The 21,631-nt window shown below is 45.2% G+C and overlaps 2 protein-coding genes across 5 annotated transcripts in view; one reads left to right on the top strand and one right to left on the bottom strand.

Moving 5' to 3' along the window:
- The window catches only part of WDR61 (WD repeat domain 61), a 17,375-nt gene extending 13,268 nt beyond the window's left edge, over positions 1 to 4,107 (top strand). For all 3 annotated transcript variants that reach the window (XM_023509988.1, XM_003784558.2, XM_023509989.1), the window contains exons 9-11: positions 1,912 to 2,004; positions 2,399 to 2,477; positions 3,804 to 4,107. In XM_023509988.1, the coding sequence (XP_023365756.1) occupies positions 1,912 to 2,004; positions 2,399 to 2,477; positions 3,804 to 3,893 (262 nt within the window). In that variant the 3' untranslated portion in view covers positions 3,894 to 4,107. The remainder of the gene's footprint in view (positions 1 to 1,911; positions 2,005 to 2,398; positions 2,478 to 3,803) is intronic.
- Positions 4,108 to 5,102: 995 nt separating this feature from the next.
- On the bottom strand, positions 5,103 to 20,521 carry DNAJA4 (DnaJ heat shock protein family (Hsp40) member A4). 2 transcript variants are annotated; one of them, XM_003784561.3, is made up of 8 exons: positions 19,874 to 20,521; positions 19,362 to 19,500; positions 13,588 to 13,768; positions 11,494 to 11,598; positions 10,366 to 10,593; positions 8,628 to 8,858; positions 7,139 to 7,239; positions 5,103 to 7,035 (listed from the first exon to the last, which is right to left on the bottom strand). In XM_003784561.3, the coding sequence occupies exons 1-8, from the start codon at positions 20,320 to 20,322 to the stop codon at positions 6,820 to 6,822; spliced, it is 1,650 nt and encodes a 549-aa protein (XP_003784609.2). In that variant the 5' UTR covers positions 20,323 to 20,521; the 3' UTR covers positions 5,103 to 6,819. The 2 variants fall into 2 exon arrangements, with proteins under 2 accessions (XP_003784609.2, XP_023365758.1); XM_023509990.1 differs by lacking the exons at positions 19,362 to 19,500; positions 19,874 to 20,521 and adding an exon at positions 17,991 to 19,355.
- Positions 20,522 to 21,631: the final 1,110 nt, after the last annotated feature.

Consider the following 21,631-nt stretch of genomic DNA (forward strand, 5'->3'; position numbering starts at 1 on the left):
GTAAAGCCATGGCACTCTGCCCAGGGGGACAGCTTGAGGCTCTGTCTCAAAAAAAAAAAAAAAAATTTTAGAACATCTGTTATCTAGGAGTGTGGGCATTGCAGCAGACACTCCTCTGCCCTAGTTAGGGAGCTGTCTGTTTATAAAGCACCCATGGCAGGTCTAGCTAGGGGAGCCTTTTGGTTGTTGGTACTGCTGGTATGGAGGTGAGTTAACCCTCCAGTTTGCAGCTCTCTATCATTGAGAGCTTGTGCAGGCCCCTTTCTCTTCTTGTTTCGCCCACTTTCTCAGCCCCTAATCCCATTCCCCCTGAAATACTCCTGTAATGTGTTCAGCATGTGTTCTCAGTGCTGTGACTCAGTGCTGTGACCAGGTTTCCCTGCTGGGCGTGCCTCTGATTCGTTGCTCCTGATCATGGCACTCTCTTCCACTGTGTGCGTACCTCACACCCTCTGTCCCCAGCCCTGGTTGCCTTCACTTTCACGTTATACAACTCGTATGCATGTCCTTTTAAGAGCCTGTCAGAGTTTTTTAGCAGTTTAAACTTGGGAGGAGGAATTCTGCTCCTTCTAGCCTACTTTTGGTAGCTTTTGGGTGGCAAAAGGTTGTCATGGAGTTAGAACTGTAGCTTTTAGAATTAGAGCCAAATGAGGGTTCTCGAGTCCACGGGGTGTGTCTCTGGAGCTGGACCTGCTTACTGATAGCAGAGCCAGTGTTCAGTGTAGCAGTTCTTTACATATCTGACTTTATGACTTTCACTGCCATCGTCTTATTGATTCTCCCAACAACCAGTGAAGTAGCAGCACGGATCAGTGTCCCCATTGTGCATGTGGTACCAGCCAAGGTGATGATTTTCCTGAGGGGATGGTACTGAATGAAGACCTAGGGCTTTTTACCCTCTCATGGTCCTGTGTATCCCACTGAACCCACCCTCCCTAACATCTGAGGTCTGTTCTACTCTGCTCAGGGCTATTTTCAGGAGTAAAACTGTGGACCTCACTTAGACTTTAGGGTTATTCTCTTGCCATAGGTGATAGCTTTTTCTTTTTTTAATTCTTTATTTTTTTATTATTTTTGTTAATTTTTTTTTAGGTTTCACTTTTATTAAAAAGTGAAAATGGGGCTGGGCACAGTGGCTCACACCTATAATCCGAGCACTCTGGGAGGCTGAGGTAGGTGGATCACCTGAGCTCACAGGTTTGAGACCAGCCTGAGCCAGAGCGAGACCCCACCTCTAAAAATAGCTGGGCGTTGTAGTGGGTACCTGTAGTCCCAGCTGCTTGGGAGATTAAGGCAAGAGAATTGCTTGGGCCCAAGAGTCTGAGGTTGCTGTGAGCTATGACGCCATGGCCCTCTACTAGGTCAACAAAGTGAGACTGTGTCTCAAAAAAAAAAAAAAAATACTGTGAAAATGGCTGTGATAAGTAGACCTGGCTTTGTTGATTAGGTTAAAATGGTCTGCCCAAGCCACACCCGTCATGGACTGTGACTTGACGCTTTCCCTAGATGTGAGGCATTTGGCCACATATTGGAAGTTGCTGGTGCACGTGATGTGAGAACCTGCTGCTCCCCTAAAATGGCTCACTTTTCTCTGCTGGTTTAGTCTCTTCACGTGTTGGTTTGCTGAGCCTCTGTAGTCTGGTTCTTTCTTTATTTTGAGCTTTTAAGCTCTCTGTTAGTGGATTTTATTCTTGGCTCTTCTTTGGCATCAGCACAGTTTGGGGTTAATGCCACTATAAAAAATAATTTTCTCTTTAATTCATGATGCTACTTTATTGAAAAGGGAATTTTTCATGTAGTAATGTGGACATTATAAGGATAGCAGATTTGGTGCAATTACATAAGCAGAGTTAATATGATTATATTCTAAAAACTAACATCTTCATTTTGTTTGAACTTTCCCCATTTCAGACAACATGCCAACTTGGCTGGCACGCTAAGTGGCCATGCCTCCTGGGTGCTGAATGTTGCATTTTGTCCTGATGACACTCACTTTGTTTCCAGGTACTTGTGATTTCTTAATAGTTTCTAAAATGCTAGGAAGATGAAGATGGTTTTTTTTTTTTAATATGAATTCCTTAAAATCTGAGGATTGTATGACTTTTTAAAAATTTAGGTGGTCTTTGTTTTCTGCAGTTTTAAAAATAATTATAGTAATAATAAATACTAATAATATGAGGGTCAGGCAGGCCAGAGTGTCAGGGACATGGCTGCTTTGTGAGGAGGAAAAGCCCCCAACAATGCTGGTGCCCTGGCCATCTCCTGCACTGAAGGGAGGCCTCTGAAAGTGGAGGAATGTAAATCAGGGAAGGAATGTGAGATTTTTGATCAGATTCCTTCCAACTTCAATCCTGCCTGAAAACTCTTTCTGATACTAATGTTCATTTTTTTAAAATAGTTCATCTGACAAAAGTGTAAAAGTTTGGGATGTTGGAACGAGGACTTGTGTTCACACCTTCTTTGATCACCAGGATCAGGTATGGCATAATTAACATTTAAATTTGTTTTTAGATTGTTGACATTGAGCACTGAGCCAAAAGTTTTCCTAACCTTATTGCTTGATCTGTTGACAATGATAGGCCCCTCTGTATGGAATTGGCTTTTAACATGTTTTAAATGCTTTTCGATGATCCTACAGATTTCTCCCCTTTGTGAATGCAACTTAAAGTTAACAAACATAACTGTTTGTACTTTTATATATTTAAATTGTTGTCATTAAAATTGAGCAGTTGAATTTGAATATTCCACTCCTAGATTTAAACATTTTAGTCAGATAGTAAGCCCTAACTGGTTGTGTCGTCTTATGAGTGTAGGTCATTGCTGCGTTGTTTCAGAGGAAGACGTTTAGTGAGGCAATCACAATAGTAAAATCAGAGTTAGACACCTGTTTCAGGGTTAGGGTGACAGGCTGACCACCTAGAATCACCTCCTAATAATCAGGAAGGAATAATAGGAATAATCTCTATTCCTAACTAGAGATACTCCAGTCACATCAGTTCTGTCTGGGCAAGACATGTGAATCTGTTAATTCAACACATGGCAAATAAAAATGGATGGTCTGGGTTCAGCACCAGCCACACATACCAAAGCTGGCAGGTTCAAACCGGGCCAGCTAACAATAATGACAAATAAAAAAAAATAGCCGTGCATTGTGGTGGGTGCCTGTAGTCCCAGTTACTTGGGAGGCTATGGCAAGAGAATTGCTTATGCCCAAGAGTTTGAGGTTGCTGTGAGCTGTGACGCCACAGCACTTTACTGAGGGTGACATAGTGAGACTCTCCCCCCACCTCCCCCAAAATGGCCTGATAGTCGGCAAAACTGTTGTCTAGCTCCAGGAGACAGGTAGACTCCATAGACCACTCAATAGAGAATTATTGGCTCTGCCTGTGGGCACAGGGAGTGCAGTTTGCAGTTTTCCCTGTAGGCAGTAACCTCAGGATAATTGTGGGGCCTTTTTATTCCTAGAAGCATAATGTTGGTCCCTACGGGTTCCATCTTCCTGATGTTAGGTTGCCCCCTGGATTCTAAATCTTTGAAAGGGCTGTAGATATTTTGACTTTAGTACTGTATTTAAAATGAATTTTTTTTGGAATATGAGAGGGGACTGATAATTACATAGCAATAATGGAGATGCCTGCTTAAAGAAATGGCTTCATTCTCACTGATGTAGAAAGTACAAGAATATCCTGATCTCAGGAGTGGTTTTCTAGATTGAGAATAATGAGAAGAGAGTAAAGATATTCATTTCACAAACATTCTTTGTAAAGAATGAAGGCAATTTTAGAATTTTTTTAAATTTACAGGTCTGGGGAGTGAAATACAATGGAAATGGTTCTAAAATTGTGTCTGTTGGAGATGACCAGGAAATTCACATCTATGATTGTCCAAATTAAACAAAGTCTAAAGAGAAAAGAAAGTCTTCCAGCCCTGTGCTGCAAAGAGAATGTACAGATCATGACATTCCTTACTTTTTAAGGCTGTTTAAAAGAAATATAGCATTTATTGTAACAAAGATTTACATCTTGTAGATAAAATATAGATCTTTTCATGTTTTATTGGAAATGCTGTTCATACTTTAACATAAATAAAGTGTTCTTAATGCAAACACCTGTGTCTCTCTTTACTTATCAAATTACCAGTAGAACAGTGAGAAGAATTGGCATTAAGTGAGTCCGTGCCTCAGAGATCAAGGGATCCAGGCACTTATTAAATGGCTTAGAAATACAGAAGAATACCTCACTTTTCAAGGCTCATGCAGTGAGATACAGCAGCAAGCTTGCAGAAGCCAAGATAAGAAGTTAATCTATTTCAGAAGAGGTCTTGGAGGAAACAATTTGTTTGAGTGGATGAGAACATTCTGTAGTCCTTTCTATGTGGGTATCCTTCTGTTTGATATATTAAAGATGTCCTCTGCCATGACTTCCTATTTACCCTATTAATTTCAGAGCGGTCTCTAACTCCCTGAGTGGGTGCTGGCGTGCAGGCTGCTGTTCCTGCTGCCTTAACAATGCCAAAGTTCATGCTGGCATTGAACTCCAGCCCCACCTCAGTTATCCCAGAGTAACTATACCTTAAGAGCTTTCTCTTCACCAGCCCTCTTGAGACTTGGTCTACGTACGGGCAGGAAAGGTGTTTAGTAGCTAACACTGAGAAGCTTATTGCCTTTTATTGATCATATGTTTGTGAGTCAAGATCATTTGCTTTTCCCCCAAACCACCCATTTCCATCATAATAGAACCCATACTCTCTATCATAGCCCTCTGCTTCTCTCCTGCCCCCCATAACCACATCGACCCTGCCATTTCCTCTGCCTAGAGTGTTCCTCCGCCAGACCTTCAGGGGTCTACTCCTTCACTGTGTTCAGGCAGCTGCTCAGATGGCAGCTCCCTGTAGAGATGGCTTTCCTCCATTCCCTTCTATTTTTTCCCATTCCTCTTATCATTGCAGTTATCACTACCTGATATTTGCATTCACCACCAACCCCCAAAGTAAAGCTTCGTGAGGGCAGAAACTTCATTCCATTGTTACCACCAGTGTGAGGCAGGGTGATACGTAACAGTACTTAAGCTCTCAAAAAGAAAGAAAAAGCAGGCACTTGTCTCTCAGATCAGCTCAATTTTAATTTTAAGGTGACAGATACACAGGTGGAATAAAATTAAGCAACACCCTCCACATTCCTCTTACGTGACAAGGAGCTGAATGTGTAATGTTGTTCCATCACCAACTAAACAATAGTTCTTTAGCAATAGTTAGGAAGTCACAGCACAGACAAAACACCCTGGAATTGTGGTCCATTTAGAAGTTGATTTTCACATCAACTCTGCCAAGTTGTTGGAAGAATCCATTTTCCATCTATCCTGACCAAATGTTCAAAGCAGGCACAAGTGGGGTCTTTCTGTACTTCAAGCAAATTATGCCCCATTAGACTGCAATGTTCTCCAGGAACCTGGTCCATCCAGCTGGCTCACCCCATCTGCGATGGTCTGATCTGCCATTTGCCCCTCCTATGGGAGGTCCCTGCTGTGAGTCAAACTCTCAGGTAGTATATAACCAAATCTGGCAGGGGGCTTCTACTTTAATCCAGCAGTTTAGAAGGCTGAAGTTACTTTTCACAACTTGTGGGAAAGTAATAAGCGGTAATAGCTAAAGGTTGAGGTAACACTAAGTTCAAATTGTAGTCTGCCTGCCAGTGATAATGACTAACATCCTTCCAAACAAGCTATAATTTACAGTGGTAGTCCTTACGAACTGTAGTCCACAGTACAAGTCGGTTAGTGCAATTCTTGCCAAAGTATCACTTAAGCAGGAAGCCCTTTGTAATATGGCTGTACAGTGAGAGGAGTGATCCTTTGGAAGGGAGCTGAACCCGGGAGAATGAGGTGGAAAACACTGAGAAGTTCTATGCCTTTCCAGATCCTCAAGTCCCCCAGAAATACTGGTCAGAGGAGAAGCTGGTGTACCGTAAGGACAAACCACCAGCTTTCTCCCTTGTCTTCTGTTGCTGCACTGAGGTTTCTGGGGGCCTGGAAGGGTTCAGTCTTTAACAAGTGAGCACTTTGGTGGGGGAGCACTGCAAAGATTGTCAACAAAAATCATAAAATCACAAAGAACAAGGTGAGGGAGTCATAGGCAAACAGTTGTATCAACACTGGTTTATCCTCACCAGAGGGCTTGGAAGAGTCAGAAGACTTCCAAAAGAGATGATTAGACACACACCCCATTCCAGTCACGGAAGGGCATAGAACAGTAGGGACTAAGTGACCCTGCAACAATGGGTGTGCTAACTAGGCACGTGAAGCCAAGTCCAAGGCAAAGATGTGCTTTTATGTTTTAAGAGGACTATCTAGAGTCCAGACTCAGAAATGTCTTATTAGCAGCCCTGAGATTACACCCTAGTAACTCTGCTGAGGGAGGGAGGGGAAAGAACCACAGACCTACAGATGGGCCAGGAGGACCACTTTGTGCCTTGGGGGTTGCTAGAGGGCTAACTGCTGCTATCTGGGCTGTGCTTTACTGGTGGGACTGAATTATGGCAAAGCCAGAAGGTCCCTGGCATCTCAAAAGCATATCTTGAAAATGTAAATGAACAGATTCCATATGCAGAATAGAGGTGATTCACACTTAAAACATTTAAATATAAATTAAGCTATAACTTAAGTTACAACCAAAAGAAAAACCAAAAAGACACTCAGCAATTGAATGCTGAACACATACACAGGACACCCCAAACATGACGCCATTAAAGCGATGCCATTTTCATTGTGCCAACTTTACATTCATCGTGTGCTAGTCTGGCGGGCGGTGCTGTACTGTGCCATGTCATGCCGTCTGGCACTGCACTCCAGTCCGGGGCCCATCGTCATCCTCCTCGTAGGCCTCCCCATGCTGGCGCCAGTTCTGCTCACTGGGGTTAAACTCCTTCAACTCCACCTGATCCATGTCATCTGTAATCCTCACTTTCTGTCGAGGAGGAAGCAAAGCTTCCAATTGAGGAAGCTTTTCTGGAGAAAGCCAGTGTTTTTCAGGAAAGATTACCTGTAAAGAAAGGGTGACTACTAAAGAAAGGTAGTTGTTTTGTCCCCTTTCAATTAAGGCATTTAATAATAAGCTCCATGAGAAGAAAATGCAGCAAACTTACTAAAAATTGTATGATCAGAGTCCCTTTTTCCAGGGGTGCTTTGTAAATGGGCATTCCTTCGTTTCGCACACATTTCAGTTCCCCGTGCTTTATCACCTCACCTGCCACAGAAGAGGTTTGGTTATGACACAGGGAGACTGACAGTGATCCGCAGAGGTCAGGCTCCTTTTTGGAAGAGTCTGGGGGCGAGCTCTAGCACCCCTGTGGTAGGAGACAAAGGAAGAGCTAACGCAGCACCTGACTGAAAAGCTGGTCCCCATCCACGTTATCCACGTCTCCCTGTTGGGTACTGCCTGGGAAGAGGTGAGGACAGGACTCTGGCATATGCTCTAGGATCCAGCAGGTGTCAAGGGGGCAGCATGCTCAAGTCTCCATCATTAGGTAGGTTTTTAACAGTGAAATGGAAGTCACAATAGCCAGCCAGGCCTGCATAAAATTGGGCCAATTCACCCGTCAGCTTGCCTCTTCTATAAGGGGGACAAGAGTCTGCTTCTCAAGCAGAGCCTGGAGCAGGAAGAGGCCTCAAAGGAATCCAATCAGACCCCCACCTAGCAGGACAACCAGCTTGTGTCCCCTTGAAGGTGACAGCCAGCTTCCGAGGTAGAGTGCTCACAAGGTGGCCTGGCCACTGGCAATCTCTTTCATGGTGACAAAGCACTTCCATGTAAACCGGTGAGCTGGAGTCTGGGTTCCTGCTTGTACCTACTGGGTCTTAACAGCTGCCATGATTTCAGAAGGCATCACAGAAGTTTAGACCCCCAGAGCTTTGAGGCTCTCTCCCAAGTCTAACAATGTGATTTCCTTCCAAGCATGGAAAAGGAAAAGAACAAAGTATTTCTGGAAAAGTGTCGTTCAGCTCAGTCATGACAATAGACAAAGAAGTAAAGAATTGTTTAGAAAAAATGGGGGGGGGGAGGACATGGAACTAAACACTAATGTATTCAGCATTAGTCCCCCTCCCATAAGGGGACCGTTCAGAAACTGACCTTCTTCAGAAGAAATCTTTAAAATTATGTCATATAAGGTCTTAAAAATAAAGTGTACTTATGACTATTCCCTGGGAGTCATCTATGGGCAGGGCTGTGACTCTGAGTTTTTTTTTTTTTTGGTCAGAGCTCCACCCTCTGAATTCTTTTTCCTAAGAGAATATGTATAAAAGAAATTCATAAAATTCTTTGGAGTCAGTAGTGATGACTTTAAATTTAGAGAAAGATCAAGTCACAATAACTTGTCCAACAGAAGTCAACCTGAAATGTGAATTCAGACTATTCCCAACACAGAAATAATAAGTACTCAAGATGAGGGATACCCAAATACCCCGACTTGATCATTATCCATTCTGTGTACATAAAACCAACACAGGTACTCACTCCATATGAGTACAATTTTTTATGTATCAATAAAAAAATTAGGCTAACTTGCCAGAACCATTATGCCAAACATACATACATGGTACAGAACCTCCGGGGAAACACATCTGAAACATTACCTGATTTGGATGTAATAACAAGGATTCGATCATCCAGGGTTTTAATAGTCTTCTTGAAGCCACAAAGAGCTTCAGAAAGCTGAATTTTCATTTTCATGATTAAGTCATGGCCTCGTCTCTGAAAGACACTATGATCCTTCTGATCAAGCACAATTATGACATCACCAGGCTCCAGCTCAGGCTCCTGATCTCCTTCTCCATGAAACAGTATCTTTTGCCCATCTTTCATACCTATGAAACAGCACCCCTTTCTCATTAGCCATTTCTCATACAAACCATACTTCCTCAAATATTCTGAAGAAAGAATGCAGAGTCCTTTGGGGGTTCTTTGTTGATAAGGTGGGGAGAGGTAGCTGGGATCACCCCTGAGGAAGGAGCCCCTGCTCCCCTTGGCATGACACAGGGCCTGAGACGAGTGTGCACGATGAGGGCAAATGGGGCTCCACTCCTGCCCCAGGCCCTGTGATGCCACATCGTGAGCGAGTCACCACCCACGTCCTAGTGCACACATGATGTGACCCTGGGGACTCATGGGGACAGGACGGCCAGCCCTCTCCTTTTCCACTAAGTCAGTGTGCCTGCAAAAGCACAGGGCTCAGGCCTGCTGGAGTAAGTTCTTTAACAACACCTGTGTTGTTTGGGATGTTGATTATTTTACTTTTGGTATCATCTTTGATATAGGATATACTGACTGGATTAGACAGCTACAGAAAAATCAGGGACTGCTTGGAGAACAGCTGAAAAGAAAAAAGGCCTTAAAATGGAGGGATTGTGCAAAAGGAACAGCTGGGGAAGAGGCAATGTGACACAGCAGAGGGGAACATGGATAAAAGAAATGTACAGCCACAAGGGCTTAGACAAGCTCTTTTGGCTAATGAATGATAAAAACTATTAAGCAGCGCCTGTAGCTCAGTGGGTAGGGTGCCCGCCACATACATCCTGGCTGGTGGGTTTGAACCCAGCCAGGCCAGCTAAACAATGACAACTGCAACAAAAAAAAACAGCCAGGCATTGTGGCGGGCGCCTGTAAGCCCAGCTACTTGGGAGGCTGAGGCAAGAGAATCGCTTGAGCCCAAGAGTTTGAGGTTGCTGTGAACTGTGATGCCATAGTACTCTACTGAGGGTGACATAGTGAGACTGTCTCAGAAAAAAAAAAAAAACTATTAGGAAGAACATTCTAAAAGACTCTAAAGCAGTAGTTCTCAACCTTCCTAATGCTATGACCCTTTCATACAGTTAGTTCCTCATGTTGTGGTGACCTCCAACCATAAAATTATTTTCGTTGCTACTTCATAACTGTAATTTTGCTACCATTATGAATCGTAATGTAAATATATTTAGGCAACCCCTGTGAAAGGGTTGTTTGACCCCCAATGGGGGTTGTGACCCACAGGTTGAGAACTGCTGCTCTGAGGAATGGTTTGTGAATATTAGGAGAGGGCAGCGAACCAAAACTGAGGCCAAGTAAGACTTTCAGAGTGTTAGAAAACCTCAAAGAGGTGGTTTGTCACCTCAACTAAGCAGACCTCAGCAAGAAAGCTTTGGCAGGTGACATGGAATAGAAATAAGTCCAGGATAAGTCAAGGGAAGATGACCTGAAGATAGGCCGAATTCACAGCATGTCCGAATACACACAGTGACCTAGCTCACCTCCCTGATCCCTAACCTGAGTGTCCCACAACTAGCACCTGAGTAGCATTTCCAGCCAGTGTGGAGTGCTAGTTATGCGCAGCCTCACCTTTTTCAACATGTACCTCGATAATCTTCTTCTCACGGATCACCTTGGCGCCACTGCAGCTCTCACATCGGTCCTTGGGGTTGATGCGCTCACCCTGGCCCTTGCACTCAACACACACAGTCTGGATCTGCTGCACCATGCCCGGCCCGATCTGCTGGATGTGGATCTGCATCCCTCGCCCCTTGCATATCGGGCACTTTTCCACCGATCCCTTCTTACCACCAATGCCTGCAGAGATTGGGGGACAGCGGGGAGTAGGGGAAGCAGCAGTGAGAGCTGTGCTCTCCCTGACTTGTGTCCTCGCTGGATCCCACAGCAGGATAGTGAATCATTACAATGGACACTGGGCTTGAAATTCTACTTATAATTAGGGGAAAAAATGTGGAAGAGTCTGGATGACCCTAGCCAAGCAGATAATAATGTCAACATCTGATCTCAAACACTTGTGTCTTTCGCTGTACCAATCCAATTTTTTTACTTTACTTTGGTCAAATGTGTTTTCTTTCACCCCAGGGTAGATAAACCACCACACCCACAGGTAAATGAGGAAGCTGAGGCTGTGGAGATCCAGAGAACACAGCGCTGTCCATAAAACAGCCAATTCCCTGTGGGACAATGTGGCACCGGGGACACCAGATATGACTTTTCTTGAAAACTCAGATTCTAAAAACTTATGTTAATTATATTTACATTTAAGTGAGGGGTCAAAAGACTATGGCCAGACTACCTTGCTCTGTAAATAAAGTTTCACTAGAACACAAGAATGTCCATTAACTTATATACTGTGACTACAGAATTGAGAAGTTAAAAAAGACAGCATGACCCACAAAACCTAAAGTATTTACTATCTGACCCTTTACAGAAAGAGCTTGCCAACTCCTAGATTATGTGAATTGTCTTGATTTTTAAATTTTAAAATAATTGTCAACACATTGAATAGAGGTACTGCTCAAAGCAAAGTTCATTCAGGCAAAAAGATCTGACACTCAGGCCACCTGTTTGCAGCCTCTGCTTGACTCCTGCATTTGAGAAGATGAATTATTTTTCTCTGAACTATAAAAAAAAGCAGACCTGTTTCTAAATCAGAAGGACCACAGCTTTGATATTCATTAAAAATTAATTTTTTACCTTCACATTTCTCACAGATCACGTTTTTCTGGAGGGCCAATTTCTTTGTGACTCCATTATACAAGTCTTCAAGAGTTACAGACAGCTGATGCACAACATTCTTGCCTTACCAAGAGAGAAAAAAGAATTTAGTAATAATGAATTAAATATATCACTGTAATAAATACTACCCATAAGACCCTTAGTTATATGAAGTCTCCAAAGACTCGAAGCTGTGCTGGGGTCATTCACACTTGTCCCCGCAGGAAGCAATACTTCTATTGCACCAGTGTGCCCTCTGGCCCTCTGCCAATAATGGGATCTAATGCCCTCCCCTTAGCCATGAGTGAACTGTTGAATCATTTATAGAGGTCCACTAAGACTTTCCACCTTTATTTTCAGAGACTAAATCTGAGGACAAGGAAATTGCTAACTGAGAAGCCTAAGACCAATGAATGTCTCTGGACCTTTCCTTGAAACTCTTCCTTGGACATAAAGTGCTTTACTTTCTGAGCCCTTTTGTAATCTGTGGCCAACTGGGAATCCTCTCCTCTGCCAAAATCTTGTTGCTGCATTCAGGATGGGGGGCATCTCTTCTTGAGAGTGTGTGTTTGCTCCAGCCTAGCAGCATCAAGATCTCCCTGCTGCCTGTGGAACTCTGGCAGTCACTGAGACAAGGTGTCCTGGTTTATAGGCTGTCAACTTTGAGAGATGACTTAATTAAGAACATGAAGTTTTTCATTTCAAGGCAGAGAGAACTGGGCAAGAAAACATGCAAGGTTGTCATCAGGTACTCACCATCAATTATATGAGCAGGCAGTACACCCAGAGAACAGGCAAAGGTCTTTCTCTTTCTCTAATAAACACTTTGTGTTCAACAAAATTGACACCCAGTTTTTTTTTTTTTTTTTTTTTTTGGAGACAGAGTCACTTGGTCACCCTTGGTAGAGTGCCATGGCATCTTAGTTCACAGCAACCTCAAACTCTTGGGTTCAAGTGATCCTCTTGCCTCAGCCTCCCAGGTAGCTGGGACTATAGGCGTCTGCCACACACCCAGCTATTTTTTAGAGATAGGATCCTGCTCTGTCTCAGGCTGGTCTCGAATCTGTGAGCTCAGGCATTCCACCCGACCTGGCCTCCCAAGTGCTGGGATTACAGGGATGAGCCACTGTGCCTGGCCCCTGACACCCAGCTTCTTACAGCAGTTCAAAGTCAATTATAACGTGAGAACAAGTACAGCTTCATTTATCCAGGGGCCCTCATAGACCAAAACCGCACTTTCTAAACCTCAATGAAGAACTTATTTCTTCTGACTTTATCCAGAATTGGCATAAGCTTGGTTATCTATCTGGTTGCTGGATCCAAAATGGCTTGTCAACAGTAAACTGGACAGGGAGGAAGGGGGCTAGCCTGTTAGAGACTGCTGATAACAGGTGCCCATGATTTGGCAAGAAGTAAGATGTAGGAAGTGCAACCCCTAGAACTCAGAAACAGTGGCCGGGGCCGGGGGCATTCAGCTATGGGCTCAGTTCCTCATTCACCTCCTGGACATGAATCAAAATGCATTCTGAAAAGAAAGGCAGGTAGTTTACCAAGATTTTAAAACACAAAGTGGCAAATTTTGTTCCCTAGAAAATCCCCTGAGCAGACTGAATGTGGCAGATACCAAGCAGGATTAGACAGCCCACTGGCCCAGCCCAGGTCAGGAGAAACCAAAAGCCATGAAGAGAGGGAGGGCACGGAGGGTAAGAAGGGGAAAGCACTCCGATAAAGGGGTAGCTAATAACTACAGGAAGTGCCATTTATATCCCCCAGGACACTCAGGTGCCTGACCCCATTGACAGAGGAAAAGAGGGCAAGGCGAAGTTGACCTTCCTCCTCCCTACTCACCATGCCATTTGCTCCTGCATATGTGGTGTCTGGGGGGTGCCACATAATTACTGAGTACATGAAGAGATTCCAGGTAGCCTGGACACTAGACAAGTGTTGAACTACTTAAGGTTAATGAACCCCAAACGTGACAACTGTACCTTTTTAAAGCATAATCCATACTGATTCCAACAAAATGTACCACTGTGGAAACTATAAAATGTGTATTTCTTTAAAAGCATTTACCTCTTCTCTCTCTAGCCATCCGTCCACCACCACCAAAGAACATGTCAAAGATGTCCATGGGTGAAGAGAAGCTGGGGCCACCTGCACCTCCTTCTTTAATTGCCTGTTCTCCGCCCTGGTCATAAATGTCCCTTTTCTTTGGATCGGAAAGCACTTCATATGCCTGGGATATGAGTTTAAACTTGAAAAGAAAAAAAAAAAAAAAGAGAGATTTAAAAAAAGCAGAGCAGGGAGGTTTGAGTTGTTTTATTTAAGCAAACCTACCGTATAAATAGGAATAACAGAGGTATTCTGCATCTGATCCCTCAAACTAGCCAGAATACTTCCCCTGTCTGGAACTTCCCATCTACTTCCTTTGTAAACCAGGAAACAGAGGACAAACACTGCTAAGAACTGGTGGCAGGGACACTGCAAGGGAAAGGGAGAGAGTGCAGCAGAGAGGCAAAGTTTTACCCCACTCTGGCTGCACCAGACAGAAGCTGAGTCCAGCTAGGATGCAATGAGACCGTGCCAGAGCTTAATCCATGACTAGATAAGCCCAAGACTGCAGGTGCTACCAGTGGCTTTCCAGCCCTTGGGAATCACTTTACTATTTTACTAGCATGAAATTCAACTCCAGGCACCCGTGAACACCCACATACTAAGATACTGGTGTAAACCTGTATTCCTGACTTACCCCAAGTCCTGCCCTCCCCCTGAGTCTTCCCCATATCTCAGTTACTATTAATGCCAGCCTCACCTGCCAACAAATCCTGTTGGCACTACCTTCATATATGCACTTCCAGTACCCTAAGACAGACACAATATCCCATGAATAGCTTTCCTGCCAAAAATGTGTCACTGGAATCCAATTGTAAGAAAAGAATCAGAAAACCCAAACTGAGTGACATTCTGCATGAGTTAAAGACAGGAAAACTACATGCAATGCGTGATGCCGGATCAGGTCTTGCACTGGGAGAAAAGAATGGCTGCAAAGGACATTATTGGAACAACTGGAGAAATAGGAATCTTTTTTTTGTGTGTTTGATAACTACACTAGGTTATGGACAAGGATAAGGATGCCCTTGTTCCTAAGAGAGACATTTTGTAGTATTTGGGCTAAATTATTACGATGTATACAACTTAGTCTCAAAAGCTTTAGCGAATAGTCATAATAATAAATAATAACAGAAAAAGCAAACCCGACAACTTATTTACAATTGATAGAGTAGGTGCAGGATACACAGGTGTTTATTGTACCACTCTCATCTTTTCTGCAGGTACGTGAAGTATTTAAAATAAAATCAGAACACTAAAATACGCAAAATCCCTTCCTTCTCACCAAAGCTGCATCCACCCAAGCCAAAGGCCCTATGTCTGGACTACTACAGTAACCTCCTCACTGTCCCCCTCTTCCCACCTCACCCCAGCTTTCAGTCTGTTCTCCACCTCAGTGCGCTAAGTGTATGTATTCTCTGCCCAAACCTATATAAGGTAGCCCAGGCCACCAGGAGTAAATGCCAGTGTTGACTCTCATCTATAAGCCCTGCATCTCTTGCGCCCCATCCTCACCCCCAACTCTGTGCCGGCCTCCTTGCTCTTTCTCATCAACACAGTGTGTACCTTGGAAGCAGCTCCACCTGGTATGGCCTCCCCACTCACCTCTTTCAAGCCTTTGTTCAAAGTTTACCTTCTGAGGAGGCCTCCCCAATGGTCCAGCTTTAAGACTGCAAGCCTCCCCCCAGCCCCTCCCACCACCCTCCCCTGCTTCATTTTTCGCCACGGCATTAAGCAGCACCTAACATGTTGTATCATCTACGGCTTATGTTGTATCCCCCATTGCAATGTAAGCTCCATGAGGACAGGAACTTTGCCCACTGATGTCTCCCTGAGCTTACAACCATATCTGACACACAGAAGGCACTTGCAATTATTTATTGGATGAATGGCTTGAATCTGAGAATTTAAAAATCAATAAGTGAGGTAGTATCTTGGACCTCGAAGAGGCAGTTTAGTCCGGAAGACATATGCTACACAAACACCTTATAATACAGAAAAAGTGCCATGAACACACAATTACAGAAATTGAAGATCCTAGATATTTCCCTGTTCTACATATCCCAGATTGAGATCTAATAAATAACTAGTAAATAACAGCTACTAACAAAAAACTGGACAATTTAAAAATTAGTCTTAAAATCAACAAACATCATAGAGAAACATGGTGGCTCATGCCTGTAATCCTAGCACTCTGAGAGGCTGAGGTGGGAAGCTCCCTTGAGTTCAGTTCAAAACCAGCCTGAGCAAAAGTGAGACCTTGTCTCTACTAAAAATAGAAAACTACCTGAGCATTGTGATGGGCACCTATAGTCCTAGCTACTCAGTAGGCTGAGGCAGGATAATCACTTGGACCCAGGCATTTGAGGTTGCTGTGAGCTAGGCTGATGCCACAGTACTCTAGCCTGGGCAACAGAGTTAGACTTTTCTCTCAAAAACAAACAAAAAAAATCAGCATCATATAAAAAACAGCTACATCTTTTTATGTTAATTCTCATACCATTCACTACTACCCCTTTCCTTAGCAGAAATATTGAGGTGAGCCTGGAATGGAAGACAGGAAACAACTAGGCCAGACTGTCCCTAGAGTGTTTCTGGGCTTGTGTGCAGGTCAGAGACTAGGTAAACATGCTTAACATGGGTGTCTACTAGAAATACTCACCAAATAGCCTGGATACTCACGAGACCCTTGGACTTAATAGAATTAATCTACGAATGAAGAAAGAAATACCCTGTTGCTTGGGACATTTAGTCAAAGGTCAGATCATACATGGGATGGGGGCTTCCAATACCATTAGTGGGTCCACCGCACTTCTGAGGTCCCAGCCCTCCAGAGTCCAGTTCAGTTCCCTGCCAGGATCCCTTTCTCCCAGGTGGAGAGTAGTGCTGTGCCCAGCTTGCCTTGCAGCCACAGAATCTTAACTAGATTGATATACAGCTGGGCAAAACAGCTGAAGAGTATGCAACAACTTGGAAATACTTATGATAAAATATTAAATGGAGACAGAGAAGAAAATGGTCTATTCCAGGATGACCATGTATAATTATCCTAGGGAAAGCTTGAAAGGAAGCACGGCGTGATTATAATGGCATGTACTTGGTGGTTTTTCTTCTGTATTTTGAAATTTTCTGTATTGTTATATTATCTTTTATTATTTTTTAACTTGAAAACCTGTTATTCAAATAAAGTTCCAATGAAAATGACCAAAAGACCAAACTCATGGTCATAAGGTAACAACCAAGAATATGCCCCATCCCTGCCCCTGAAAGAGATGATCTTGCTGACCTACTACCCACCGGCGTGTCCTGCAAAAAGCCTGTCCTGTTAAGTACAGACTCCATACAGAGCACCTAACAACACATGCAAGCTTCCCCAACGCTTAGCAACACAGGACAACAGAGCTGAAAACAAAGACCAACACCCCAACGGCCTTCTCAGTTGTCCTGGTGCAAGGGGGGAAAGGACTGACATAATCTATTTTTGAAGAGACACTAATAATACAGTGACAAACTTAGGAGAAAAAAATTTAAAGGTTAATACTTGTGACAGATAAAGTGGAAGAGCATCACACACACACGCCTACAGTGTACCCAGCACACAGTAGGAGCAAAAGAGTTCTATGGTGGATGAATAAATGAATGAATGAATGAGCCCTCTCTGGGAAACTTTACAGCAGAATTTCTACAACTGAGTCTCCGCTGTCCTTATCCACGTTGATTTCCAATCCAAATTTCCACTGACCTTTCAAGCCCTCCTCCACTGTAACCTCCCTTCCAGTCTGTGCCTTTATTGGGCTCTCTCTTCCTCCTATATAGAATTTCTTATTTTCTTCTCATGACATTGCTATTCATTCACTTAGCCAGCCAACAAATATTTTAGTACCTACCCTGCACAGCTAGACACATAGCCCATAAATGGCCTTCCCTGGATATACTACTGCAGGGAATATGCGTATCAAACAAGTAGCACCATTAAAGTAGGATGAATACTGCCCCAGTGGTTCAGTCTATGCTCAATAGGCAGCCTCCAGGAAGACATTTTAGCTGTGAACTAAACAAAAGGACTTTATCCCCTTCATTAAGGGAAGAAGAGGGCAAGTATTCCTAGCAGTGGGAACATTACAGAAGCCCCCCAGGCTCAGAGAGACCTGTCACATCTCACTGCCAAAAGTTCATTTATGTGACACTAATTCAGTGCCTGGCTATTAAAAAAACTAGTTTAAAGCAAACAAAAGAACCTGCCCAGACAGGTATGTGAAGGCTACATATGTGTAGTACAGGCCAAATTACATTTCTTTTTTAATAAAAGTTTCAGAACAACAAAAGCACACTCATTTCAAACCGTATGAACACAGTCATGAACTCACTCTCGGTGAGTGCTGTGAGATTTGACTCGAAACCAAGGCTGGAAGACTTTCCCACATTTATCCAGCCTGCTAAAACATAAAATCAGAATCCTAAAAGGTCTTCTTAAAGGGACTGTCAGAAATACTACAATGAATTTAGGGAGGCGATCTATGAATCACCAAAACCATGTAAAAAGTCTATGACTTTAAAAGCTACAGTAAGCCACCTAAATATAGATGAAAAAGAACATAAGTAACACAAATGGTCTTACAGGAAAGCATTTTAAACTTGTGACAGGCACCTGTGGCTAAATATAAACATTCTATCACCGTTGCCACTCAGCCAATCTTCCTAAAGTGGCCTTCTCAGCTTGGAGTAACTAATGCAGACAGGTATTTTGATTTAAAAGTCATTTCTGCAGGTCTAAATGATAGACAGGTGATCAAATGATGGCTTCAAAAGTGGCCCAGGTGTCATTGCTATAGAATACCATACCAGCCTCACATCCCAAGACACATCTGGAATTAAAGTTTCATAAGACATTTGCAAGAAGTAAACGGAAGAATGCTTAGGCCAGTTGACAAACTTCCTCGAAATACTATTCCTTCAAGTCACCTATACAAGTGGGTCATGAGCCTCTCTGGAAATAAAAAAGAGTGTTTTATAAACAAGATGAAAGTTTAGGTCCCTATTATGCAAAGGATTTAAAGCCTGTTATTGGCACTTAAGGTCAACTGTGGGTCATCTGTCATAGAAAACATGGAATATGCATGTAAGCTGATACCAGGTTGCAGATGTTCAGTCCCCTGTTTAATAAAGAAAATGGATTATTCAATGTCTGACCAGTGTATCAGGCAGAAGGTAGGCCAAATCCAACCAGTCATTCTCAAGAGGGACGCTGGGTTTATCCACGGTAGTAGTTCAGATGAAAGAAACTCATGCCTAGGAGTGATGCATCAACAGGGAACACGAGCCGGTGGTTGTCAGCAAATATACAACTCCTGGCCGTGAATGCTTGTGTTTCCCGACTTGCTGGCTCCCTCTCCCGTGGTACTGCCCGCACACCCTATGAGAACTGGGCTCCCGCAATCCAGCCCCAGAGGATCCTTGGGATCTAGCACAGACGGCGGGGGCTCCGTAAACACTTGTGGAGGTGGAGGAATGAATGGGCTATGCAGGGACTCACAGGGGTCTGAGTCCCTCTGGTCCCGGGCACCCTCCACCGGCCGCCCCCACCCGGCCCGGCCAGCTGAGGTGACAGTCTCTGGAACTAACGCGGCTAGTGCTCCCTGCTGCTGCCTTCAATAATTCACAGCCCGGGTCCTCCCAGGCTGAATAATTCACAGCGGGCCGCAACGCCCGGCACCAGCCCGGCCCGCGCCGCCCCGCACCTTCTCGCCCTCATCCGGGTTCTTGTCCGGGTGGTACTTGAGCGCCAGCTTCCGATAGGCCTTCTTGATCTCCTCCGGGGAGGCGCTGGGCTTCACCCCCAGGATGTCATAATACTGGGTCTCCTTCACCATCTTGTCTCTGCGGGGCGGGACGGGCGAGCACGGTCAGCGCGCCCCGGACGCCCCCCTGGTCCGCGCCCCGCTGCCCGCCCGCTTCACGCTCGCGGCCACGGCCACGGCCGCCGCCCGGGGCTCCCTCCCGCTCGCCCGCGCTAGGCGACCTCCGCTCCCGGCACCGCCGCACTCGAGCCGCCGGCGCCTCCGCAGCGGGTTTTATTCCGCGCCGGCGGAAGGTTCCGCCAGGAGACTATGACGCCACAAAGGCCTGGAACTTTCGCGGAGGTTCCGGCGGCGCTCGGGGCTGCGGGGCAGGCGCGCGGTGCCGGGTTCGTGGCCCCGGACTCGTGGTCCGGACCTCCGACGCCCGGCCCGGAGCGGCCCCTCCAGCTCACCCGGTGTCCTCGGGCGCCTGCTCCTCGGGCTGCCCATCCGATTCCCCGGAGCTCCAGTTCTGACCGCCGCCGCGGGCCATGTCCGGAGTCTTGGAAGGTGGCTTCCGCCTGGTGGGCGCCTTCTGAGGACCTTCCCGCCGCCCCGAGGCCGACCCCCTGCCCTTCCGAGGGTCCGTGGGACCTGCTGGTTCGCGGGTAGGGTGGCCTGGAGGATAGTGTCGGCGGGAACTCTGTGCCGAGGAGGTGGACTGGGAGATCCGCGTCCTGCGGACGCCACCCGGCCTCTCCCCGGGGGTGTGGCCGCCCTCTGTTGGGTCATAGCCAGGATGTGCGCTAAGGCCTGCCTCGGATTGTTGCCCTATTGAGGCGTTTGGAGTGGATACGGGCCCTCTGTTGCGTTGGGGTCCCGGCTTCGGAATGCCTGCAGCTGCCGGTGCTCCCCGTGGCATCTTCAAGGCTGGGGTGAAACTAACTCTTTCCAGATGTGTACAGGGTGGCGCCTTCGCTAGCCCCAGGTGGAAACAGTGGTCTCTCTACTGCGCATCACTGGGAACCAATTAAGGCCCTCATGGGTGAGCAGTGACGTATACCAGGTGTGAGCAGTGACGCCAGTCAGATTTAAGCAGCTGCGTACCCCTAAATCTCCCAAAGGTGATAGTGCTCCCACTTCTTCAGAAATGGGAAACCACCCCCTTCTCTTCACTGATCATCGAGTGAACTTACCAGGGCTGGGTTGGGCACATCATGGGGTCCCGCAGCTGAACACTGACAGGGTTGGGCAGCCCAGGAAGAGCACAATAATGGGTCCCCAACTTCCCCAGGCTACTCTCAGTTCCTGGTCTGTGCACCAGAAGTCAAGATCAAGACCGGCTGCAGAAAAGGCATGGAAAGCAGGCCCTTATCCCCCAGCCCCGCCTTGGCTTGTACGGTGGAACTCTGTCAAGGAGAGTGGGCGTACTCCCTGGGATCCCTTGGCCTTGCTTTGGGTGCTATGGCTTAAGCAGTCGCTTACCCCCTCCTTTGTGTGTGTGTGGGTGTGTGTGGCAGTTCTCTTTACTTTCCAAGAAAAATTAAGTTGTTCCTCTTCATTCTTGGGGACATTGCCCTCTGAATTATGCCCTGTAGAGCGGAACATTTGGGCAGAGAACTCAGAGCTGGAGGTAAGAAATTTTGGATTATATGTCCAGATCTTATTGATGATATGTTGCCCTGGGTAGAGTACAGTGTCATAACAGCTCACAGCAACCTCAAACTCCTGGGCTTAAGCTACTCTGTTGCCTCATCCTCCTGAATAGCTGTGACTACAGGCGCCTGCCACAACGCCAGGCAATTTTTGTTGTTGTAATTGTCATTTAGCAGGCTAGGACCGGGTTGGAACCTGCCAGCCCCAGTGTATGTGGCCAATGCCCTGGAGCCGCTGAGCTATGGGCACCCAGCCTCCTGCAGTAGTTTTTACTGATTAAATTCTGTCTTTACCATTTTAACTAGTGTCCAGCTTTGTTTATCTTTGACAAAGCTTTTGACTATCTAGATTGCTTCTCAGAACTAGACATGGGAGGATTTGAGGCATTACACAGACGTTTCTTACTTCATCAATTATGTGTTTATTTTCATGATTACCTTTTCTTTACTGCAATATTTATTGCAAGTGACATTGGTTTTCCAATCATGGGAAGCAATGTAAAGTTTCCTTTATTTTTTTTAAAAGAGTAGATAGTGAAGCATAAGATAGTACCACAATAAAGCAAAAATGGTGAC

The sequence above is a fragment of the Otolemur garnettii genome, unplaced genomic scaffold (assembly GCF_000181295.1).
Source record: "Otolemur garnettii isolate 467f Iridium unplaced genomic scaffold, OtoGar3 scaffold00011, whole genome shotgun sequence".
NCBI lineage: Eukaryota > Metazoa > Chordata > Mammalia > Primates > Galagidae > Otolemur > Otolemur garnettii.

What these genes read in the sequence shown, in the direction of transcription:
- DNAJA4 (XM_003784561.3), bottom strand. Translation starts at nt 20,322, where the DNA reads ATGCCACGGGGAGCACCGGCAGCTGCAGGCATTCCGAAGCCGGGACCC. An exon ending in GATGGCTAGAGAGAGAAGAG is followed by an intron (nt 11,599 to 13,587) that starts GTAAATGCTTTT and finishes TCTCTTGGTAAG; the next exon opens with GCAAGAATGTTGTGCATCAG. An exon ending in TGTTATTACATCCAAATCAG is followed by an intron (nt 7,240 to 8,627) that starts GTAATGTTTCAG and finishes CTTCTGTGGCAG; the next exon opens with GTGAGGTGATAAAGCACGGG.